Raw genomic sequence first — 9,604 nt, 5'->3', positions numbered from 1 at the left:
TATATATATATATATATATATATATATGAGGAATATCTTGAGAGTGGAAGTAAGATCAATGAAGTGAAATTACTACATCTAGGAATCAAAATATGAGCACAAACTTAGAAGCTTACTTCTTCCTTCCATATGATGCTCCCCAATTTAAAACAGCTAAAAAGAAAATTTTAAACCCTGGGCAAAAAGAGTGCAAATACCACAAATATAACTTACCGCATATGAGTCCAGCATCTCTGGAATGGTCACAATTTGTTGATTTCCAATCACTTTTATTGCATAACGTTATTGATGATTCGCTTCCGGTACAATTGACATTTTCTAACCAAATCCAACCAGACCCTGGACCAAAACGACCATCAGTAATTGCTTGACCAGTGCTGAAATATATTAAAAGGATGTGTATAAGAAATAGTAATTATTTGGTCATTTATAGAGATATTTGCCGGAGGAACAAGACATTGTTGATTCATCAGTATAACTTACATCCTTTTCTAGTTTTGGCACAAGGCCAGCAATTTTTGGGGTAAGGTATTAAACAATTACATTAAAGTGGTGAAGCATGACCTTCGAACTTTGAACCTTACGAAGGCAATGACTTGTGACCGAGACCTTTGGTGATCTGCTCTGCTTAAGAGGACCTGTCTAGCCAAGTACAACGATGCTGGTGGCACGTAAAAAAAAAAATCAACCTTTGAACGTTGGGCCTCATGGAGGCATAGTAGTTGAGTGCCTTTCGAGCATTGGGCCTCATTGAGGTGAGGTGGTTGAGTTCCTTTTGACAGTTGGGCCTCACAGAGGCAATGACCAAGACCTTTAGCATTATGTGGTGCTTGAGAAGAAGACCCATCAAGCCAAGCAAGATCGCAATCATGGCATATACCAGTGTCATGCAAATGGCACCCATGCCGATGGAACATAAAAGTACTCATTACACTCTTGGAGTGGCTGGCATTAGGAAGAGCATGTCAAATCAGACTGGAGTCTGGTGCAACCTTCCAACATGCCAGCCCAGTCAAACCGTCCAACCCATGCCAGCATGGACAACAGACGTTAAGTGATGATGATGATGAGGAAGAGGATCGACCCCTGTACTTAACTGGTACTTTATTTTATTGATCTCAAAAGGATGAAAGGCAAAATTGACCTTGGCAGTATTTGAACTCAGAACATGATAAGACTGAAGAAATGCTGGCAAGCGTTTTGCCGGTGTGTTAATGATTCTACCAGCTTGCTGCTTTACAATGCAGGCATCAGATGTGGTGTGCAACGGAGACAACTGTGCTGGTATGGTCATGTGATGCCCTGCATGGACAAGGACAGCTGTGTAAAGAAGCATTGATCTCCAACTGTGGAGGGAACCTGTGGTAGAGGTGGTCCCAAGAAGACATGGGATGAGGTGGTGAAGCATAATCTTTAAACTTTGGGCCTCACAGAGGCAATGACTAGTGACTGAGACCTTTGGCAATATGTTGTGCTTGAGAAGATCCATCAAGCCAAGTGAAATCGTAGTCATGGCTGATATTGGTGACTTATAACTTATAAATATTAATATCACTAAATTCTTTCTCTACACATTTTCTTCCTCCCCTCTTGATGTCTATTCCCACCTTGTCATGGTTTAAAGCCTCATTAAGCACATTCGGTAGTTAAAATTATTAATTTACTTAATTATGAAACAGCCAATGTGATTAGTCCTATAAAACCAACCCAATATTCTCAAACATGGTGTACTGTCTTCACTATCTGCTATGTTCTGTCTTCATAATGATTAACATATTAGTAATATGTCATACTTACCTAAATCCCAACATTCGACAGGCAACATGGGCATCATATTGGTCCCAGTTGGTATTACAAACTGTTCCCCAAATACCGGCATAGTTGAACTCAATGCGGCCTTCACGTGGGGTTTTACCTCCGATCAGTCTCCCTTGTAGATAACCTTTAGACAAAATAAGATATTATTTCACAGACGTATAACATTGGAGAAGAAGCAAAAATAAATAAAATATTATATATGTCTTTATTGCCCATAGGGGGCTAAACATAAAGGGGATATATATATACCACTGTCGCCTGGCACTTGTGCCAGTGGCACGTGAAAAAACATTTGAGTGAGGTCGTTGCCAGTCCAGCTGGAATGGCTCCTCTGCAGGTGGCACGTAAAAAACACCACTTGAGCGTGGCCGTTGCCAGTACCTTGTGCCGGTGACACATAAAGGCACCCACTACACTCTTGGAGTGGTTGGCATTAGGAAGGGCATCTAGCTGTAGAAACTCTGTCAGATCAGATTGGAGCTTGGCGCAGCCATCTGGTTTGTCAGTCCTCAGTCAAATCGTCCAACCCATGCTAGCATGGAAAGCGGATGTTAAACGATGATGAGGAGGAGGATGATATGTGTGTATATACACACACACGCATATATATATATATATACATACATTGAGGATATGAGCAGTTTTCATCAGGATAACACAAACTAGTAGGTATGCATTCTGAGTGTTCAAATAAGTGTGCCACCAAAATTTTAGATAGAACAGCGATTGAAGTTGTGGTTGTGTGATTTTCTTGTTCAAAAACGGCTGAAGGTGGCATCCCTTTGAGTCAGTATGTGTAGGTTAAAGTAGTGAGGAAAGGCAAACAGTTAGAAAAGGACAAGGTCATTTGATTTGATTTCATTCATTTTGAAATTTAGCAACATAACGAATGGTAAAAGATAGTCTCTGAAAACTGTTTCTGGGATATCCCAGCTATAGGAGCATTGTATCGAGCGAAGACTCTGTAAGTTGGGTAACCCTTCGGTGGAGAGATGTACGTTAGCCTTTCCTCACTAAATTCCACTTGGAATTGGTCAATCTAATGCTGTAGTAGTATTAGTAGTATAGACTCTGTGACTCTGTCCAGTGTGTCATGCCAAAGTATTAGTTCAGAAACTGCATAGTTGTGAAGTAAATAAATTATCCGCACGGTCATTACTGCACCCATTGACTACATAAACATGCCTTATATGAAATTATAAATTATGTAATTATGTAAATATTTCTGTACTTGACCTGAAATAATTAGTATTTTTACCGGCATACAATTTTTTTGACCAAAATTTACAGCCCCACCAAAAAGGTAGGTCGACATCCACACCAAGATGGCTTTGGAGGACCACAAATTGCATGTGAAATGCAACAGGATTTGTGAAGATAATGATAATGTTTCAATGTTTTCATTACATGTTTACACGATGTATGACATTGACTTGTATGCTGGGAAATACAGTACCGTACTTGATGTCATGAGAATTTATAAACTTTTGAGAGAACATAAAATAATTCTGCTTTAAAACAAGTGAATCTTGAAGCATACATATATCTGTAAATAATATTTAAATATTGGGTTGAAAATCTCGTTTGGATGGAAAATATTGGAGATAGAATACCTGTTGTGTCTACAGGAGATCGAGTTTGCGTTCTTGAGACAACCTTCAACATTTTCAATCGCAAAATTGATTTTTCAACCTAATATTTACATACTTTTATTAATAGCTTTATGAATGCTTTGAGATCCAGTTCTTGAAAAGGAAGGGTTATACTTACCACACTGCACGCCGGCTGCATTTGAACTCGAGCAGTGAGTATCACCCCAATTACTTTTACGACATTGAGTTAGTGATATTTCATGTCCGGTACACTTGACATTATCTAACCATACTTTATGGAAGATTTGGCCAAAGTTGGAATTGAGGAAAGCAACACCATCTCTGTCAAAAAAATATACACGTTTAAACAAATGTTAGCATAAAAGATATATAAGGTGACAAACTGAGCATGTTGGACAAAATATTTAGCAGTGATTTACATTCTGAGTTCAAATCCTGCCACGGTCAACTGTACCTTTCATCCTTACGAGGTTGATAAAATAAAGTACCAGTCAAGTACTAGGGTTGATGCAGTGATCTGGCAGTCCCAGTGGCCATAGCTGATGATTTTCATGTCAATGATATAATTATGTGTGCTTTTATGTACCACAAGCCTTTACGAGAGATCGAGTCAACATGCTTGCAGCATCCACAGGGCAGCAGGGGATACCAAATATTGGTTATGTCTGCCTTAGGGTTCCTCCTTCTGGATTTTCTGTTGGGGTTTATTCCCTTAGCCTTTTATAATGCCATCTTCCAGCTCACCATACAATAGCTGCTTGGGCAGTCGCTCATCACTCATCCTTACCAAATGTACCCCCCCACCTCAAACAACTTTGCAAAATCATTGACTCTATACTTCTACTGCCACTCCTCTCAAGCATCTTCACATTACATACATACATACACGTGTATATGTACTTACGTATATCCAAGCATTTTACAGACAACATGTGCCTCTTTGTCTGTCCAGCCGTTATCACAAATTGAACCCCAGCGGTTGTTGAAGCTAATCTCTACATTACCACTGACATCGTTCTTTCCTCCTGTTAACCTTAACCGACCTTGAGAGAAACAGAAAGAAAGGAAGAAGAGTATTTAGTTGGCTAGGTTGAGATTTCTGGGCACGGGACGTTATGGGTTGAATTGTTCTGGCACTGATGATTTGATGCTGACTTATTTGACAGCTTCTACTGCTTTTTCTATTTTAATGTTTCTCTTGTTCTCTGCTTTCCTCTCCTTCTCTGTTTATGTGTGTGAGCATATTTCTTTTTATGTGTTTGAGGAGAGGGAAAGGGTTTATGTGTTTATGTGTTATGTGTTTATTTTTCTATCGTCTTGGCCTAACAGCCCTTACCGTTTGTTTTCACTGTTCTGTCTTGTTTTTATTGTGTTTTACTGTCTTGTTCTCACTGTCCTGTTCTTGTTTACACTTTCACCCACCGCAAAAAATTCCAAATTTTAATTAATTTGCTTACGGGAAGGACTGCTCCAACGAAGTCGCGTATTGTCCTTACCTTCGAAACGCGGAGTAGATGGAACAGGGACAACTGAAGAAGGGTAATATTCTTTATGTTACATGTCTCATTTCTCTGTTTGTTCTTTTCGTTGTTCGAAAAAAAGTTTGTTTTCTGTCCTCGTTTTTATGTTTTCCTTTCTCATTGTGTTTAACATTTTTTGTGATGTCCTGTACCCATATATGCACGTATGTATACATATAGATGTCGGTATGTACATATATATATGTATTTATGTCAGTCGTGTTCAATTTATAAATTGTTATGTCTCTGTCTTCTTTTCCTCCTCTCCCTCATTCTTTCTGTCTATATGTGTATATTTCTGGGCAAGTGTTTTTTTTTTATATCTTTTACTTGTTTCAGTCATTAGACCGTAGCCATACTGGGGCACCACCTAGAAGAATCTTAGTCGAACAAATCAACTCCTGTATTTATTTCTTTTAAGTGTGGCACTTATTCTATCAGTCATTTTTGCCAAACCGCTGAGTTATAGGGGCATAAACTCACCAACACCGATTGTCAATCGGTGGTGGGGGACAAACAGTGACACAAAGACACACGCATACACACCAACACACGCATGCACACTAACACACACATAGATGTATATATTCAACCGGCTTCATTCAGTTTCTATCACAAGGCATTTGACCATTCCGTGGCTGGTGGGAAAGACACTTGCCCAAAGTGTCACACAGTGGAACTGAACCCGGAACCATGTGGCTAGGAAGCAAACTTCTTACCTCACAGCTACACTTGCGCCTCTGTGTGTGTGTGTGTGTGTGTGTGTGTGTGTGTGTGTGTGTGTGTGTGTGTGTGTGTGTGTGTGTGTGTGTGTGTGTGTGTGTGCTTTCAGTGCCAAAATGTGCTGTTACCAAAATGTTCAGTCAGCTGTATCAAATGATCAGCATTCAAATAACGGTGCCCAATCGCCTTATTAAGGAGGTTTTCTGTGGGTTTAACTTTGGGTAGAATGTTGTAAGTCTACAAGGAGAGATGAAGCGAGGCTGGAATGGGATGAAAATGATGTCGCTGTAATGCTTCTATCTATCCAGTGCCTTTCTGAAGTTCATTAATTATCTGTGTTACGTGAGGTGAAAAGATGAAGTGGGGAAGAGTAGGTAGGAGAAGAGGAAGAGGAGTAGGAAGGAGAAGAGGAGGGGAATAAGAGAGCAAGAAGGGAAGGAAGAGTAGTAGGGAGAGGAGGAAAAGAAGAGAGGAAGTGGATGATGATGATGATAATGATGATGATGATGACGATTATGATGATGATGATCTTATTGTAGTGTATGACCCAAATTCCATCTTAAAACGGTATTCAAGCTGATGATTACGAAGATTATGAAGATGACGATGATGATGATGAAGGTGATGATGAGGATGATGATGATGTTGATGCAATAACACAGAAAATACTCTGTGAGGATGATAACAGTGTACTTACTGCATTCAACAGCTGCGTCTTTATCGTGTTTGCAGTGGTTCAGACCCCAGGGATTTTTCTTGCATTCAGCGAGGGATTTTTCATCCCCGATACATTCAACGTCTGACAACCAGATACGACCTTTGCCTGCTCCATATTTGGCTGCTTTGTATGCTACACCACCGCTACAGTAAATAGATACACATAAACAACAAATGAAAGACAACAACAATAGATACGACACCACCACCACCAACAACAAGAAGAGAAACGACAACACCACCACCACCACCAGCAACAACAATAGCAATGATATAGATAGCAGGAAGCATTACAATTTACATCCTTTTGTTTCAATATCAGTGACAAATTGCAACAATATAGACAAAAAGCAGTGCTATGTCATAGCTAGAAACCATTATAAGGTAGCGAGCTGGTAGAATTGTTAGTGCACCGGGTGAAATGCTTAGCAGTATTTCGTCTGTCTTTATGTTTTGAGTTCAAATTCTGCTGAGGTCGACTTTGCCTTTCATCCTTTTGGGGTCGATTAAATACATACCAGTTATGAACTGGGGTCGGTCTAATCGACTTAATCCCTTTGTCTGTCCTTGTGTGTCCCCTTTATGTTTAGCCCCTTGTGGGCAATAAAGAGATAAATTTTAAGGTGGTGAGCTGGCAGAAACGTTAGCGGTATTTCGTCTGTCAAATGAACACACAAGATATATCTTACAAGCCAAGTGAGACTTAGTCATGGCCGATGCCAGTGTCAGGTCAATGGCACTCATGCTGGCGGCACGTAAAAAAACATCCACTACAATTTCAGAGTGGTTGACATTAGGAAGGACATCCAGCCATAGAAACTTTGTCAAATCAGATCAGAATCTTGTCCAACTCCCCAGCTTACCAGTTTTCAGTCAAACCGTCCAACCCATGCCAGCATGGAAAAAGGATATTAAATGATAATGATGATGATGATGATATACATGATTCCAAAGTAAAAACTAGTTGACCCTTTGTAAAAACATTTTATCTGCAAAGGGGTCCTGAAATAAATGAAAACCTTTTAATTGGTTTGAAGAGAGGAATATACTAATAATTAAGCTTCGTTAAATATCCCTGTTCCATGTCACAGAAATAAAGAAACCAAATCCTTACTTGAATCCAAGTGCTTGGCACACCACCAATGCATCAGCATCGTCCCATCCATGGTCGCAAATTGTACCCCAGGTATCATTGAAGAAGACTTCAACACGGCCCTTGTTTATGCCGGGTTTATCTTTATCCATCAGTCGAACCGAAATATTTCCTGTAAAATATAAATCAGAAAGAGCTGGGTGCATATCAAACCTAAAACTGTTGGGGTTGGGGGTCAATGTGCTCCCAACTCCTGTCCCTGTTACATCATCAGCACACTCATCATCATCATCATCACCATCATCCCCCCCTCGACCACCACTACCTAATGTACACTTTTCCATACTTGGAAAGAAAGGATGGAATTCATTGAGGCAGAATTTTCGCAGTTGGATGCCTTTCCTGTCACCGACCCTCACCTCTTTCCAAGGACAGACAAACGGATTAAGTCGATTATATCGACCCCAGTGCGTAACTGGTACTTATTTAATCGACCCCCGAAAGGATGAAAGGCAAAGTCGACCACGGCGGAATTTGAACTCAGAACGTCATGGCAGACGAAATACCGCTAAGCATTTCGCCCGGCATGCTAACGTTTCTACCAGCTCACCGCCTTCTTCTGCACATATATATTCGTTAATACTCTAGGCACAAGGCCTGAAATTTTGGGAGAGTAGGCCAGTCGATTAGATCGACCCCATTACGCAACTGGTGCTTAATTTATCGACCCCGAAAGGATGAAAGGCAAAGTCAATCGCAGTGGAATTTGAACTCAGAACGTAAAGACAGACGAAATAATGCTAAGCATTTCACCCTGCGTGCTAACGCTTCTGCCAGCTCTCCACCTTATAAAGATTGATTATATTAAAAAATAACTGAAGTTCTTACTAGGTTGTGAGATACTACAATACACACACACACATACACACACACACACACACACACACACACTTCCCAATACTAAAATACACAGAGCAAAACATCAATTGAGTAAACAAACTGGTGTGGGACCAAGAGACATCTAATTACTTAACACTTCAATATGTTAAATGGTAGATCTGATAGTAGTAGCTAACAACAGTAAATAACATCTGTCTCAATGGTGCAAACTGAGACCTTGCTGGTGTATTAATTACAAGGTTTTATGTAATAGAGATAAATCATTATCAAAATAATTAATTGCAGAGTAAATTCAGAGTTAATTATGTAATTACACTGCATTTAATGGGCCAAGCAATTTTATATATAATTCAAATTACAACCGTATTGAAGAAAGAAAAAATAGCTTTATGGTTAATTCTGGCCAAGGAAGTCAGGGGAGACAACCTGGAAATTTAATTTAGAATATATTCAGGGTGCGATGGATAAACTGTCGCTATTTTATATTTGCTATTTCATGTATGCACGCTGTTTGTTTTTGATTTTGCTGACTACACAGTATAGTAGGATCAGTTGGGCAACGTCTGTGAGAAAAACAGAACCATGATGCAATTCACTCTGCCAGAAATTTGGAAACGACATGCTGTACTGGAAATGCTAACGCATCAGTATTTGGAAGCTCCTTGTGATATCATATATCAAGGATTGAGCTGGCACTAAACAAATTAACACTAACAAGAACAAGAACAAGATGGACAATAGCAACAGCAACAACAACAACAACAACACAAATAATAAAAATCAACAATAATACCAATGAAATGATACTCACTACAAAGTACACCAGCATCTTCTGCATGGCTGCAATCGTGTTTGCCCCAATCATTGAATTTGCAGTCTGTAATGAAATGCTCTTTACCGGAACATTTCAAGTCATCGATCCAGATGGGTCCAGTACCAGGGCCGTATCGAGCTTTACCATAATAAATAGCACCGCTGAAACATCAGATGGAATATTTACTTTATCTTTAGCATGTTCGCATCTTCATAGATTCGGTTTAGGGATTCGTTTCTATCATATTGTATGTTTCTACGTGGACTGGTCTTATGTGTGTAAATTAAAACTTGGAGAGTAATATAGGAAAGACATTATGAGTGAAAGGGGACAACCATGTTGTTGTTGGCACTCCGTCGCTTACGACGTCGAGGGTTCCAGTTGATCCGATCAACGGAACAGCCTG

The 9,604-nt window shown here is 39.7% G+C and overlaps 1 protein-coding gene across 1 annotated transcript in view; it reads right to left on the bottom strand.

Moving 5' to 3' along the window:
• The window catches only part of LOC106867999 (deleted in malignant brain tumors 1 protein), a 43,043-nt gene that overhangs the window by 1,188 nt on the left and 32,251 nt on the right, over positions 1–9,604 (bottom strand). Inside the window, exons 26-32 of the mRNA XM_052970316.1 lie at positions 9,196–9,359; positions 7,506–7,656; positions 6,372–6,535; positions 4,336–4,474; positions 3,589–3,752; positions 1,798–1,942; positions 214–377 (exon numbers count right to left, since the gene is read on the bottom strand). Coding sequence (XP_052826276.1) covers positions 214–377; positions 1,798–1,942; positions 3,589–3,752; positions 4,336–4,474; positions 6,372–6,535; positions 7,506–7,656; positions 9,196–9,359 — 1,091 coding nt within the window. The remainder of the gene's footprint in view (positions 1–213; positions 378–1,797; positions 1,943–3,588; positions 3,753–4,335; positions 4,475–6,371; positions 6,536–7,505; positions 7,657–9,195; positions 9,360–9,604) is intronic.

Source organism: Octopus bimaculoides, chromosome 9, assembly GCF_001194135.2.
Source record: "Octopus bimaculoides isolate UCB-OBI-ISO-001 chromosome 9, ASM119413v2, whole genome shotgun sequence".
NCBI lineage: Eukaryota > Metazoa > Mollusca > Cephalopoda > Octopoda > Octopodidae > Octopus > Octopus bimaculoides.
Note: the sequence above shows the minus strand (reverse complement) of the source record. Positions and strands in the feature narration are given on the sequence as shown.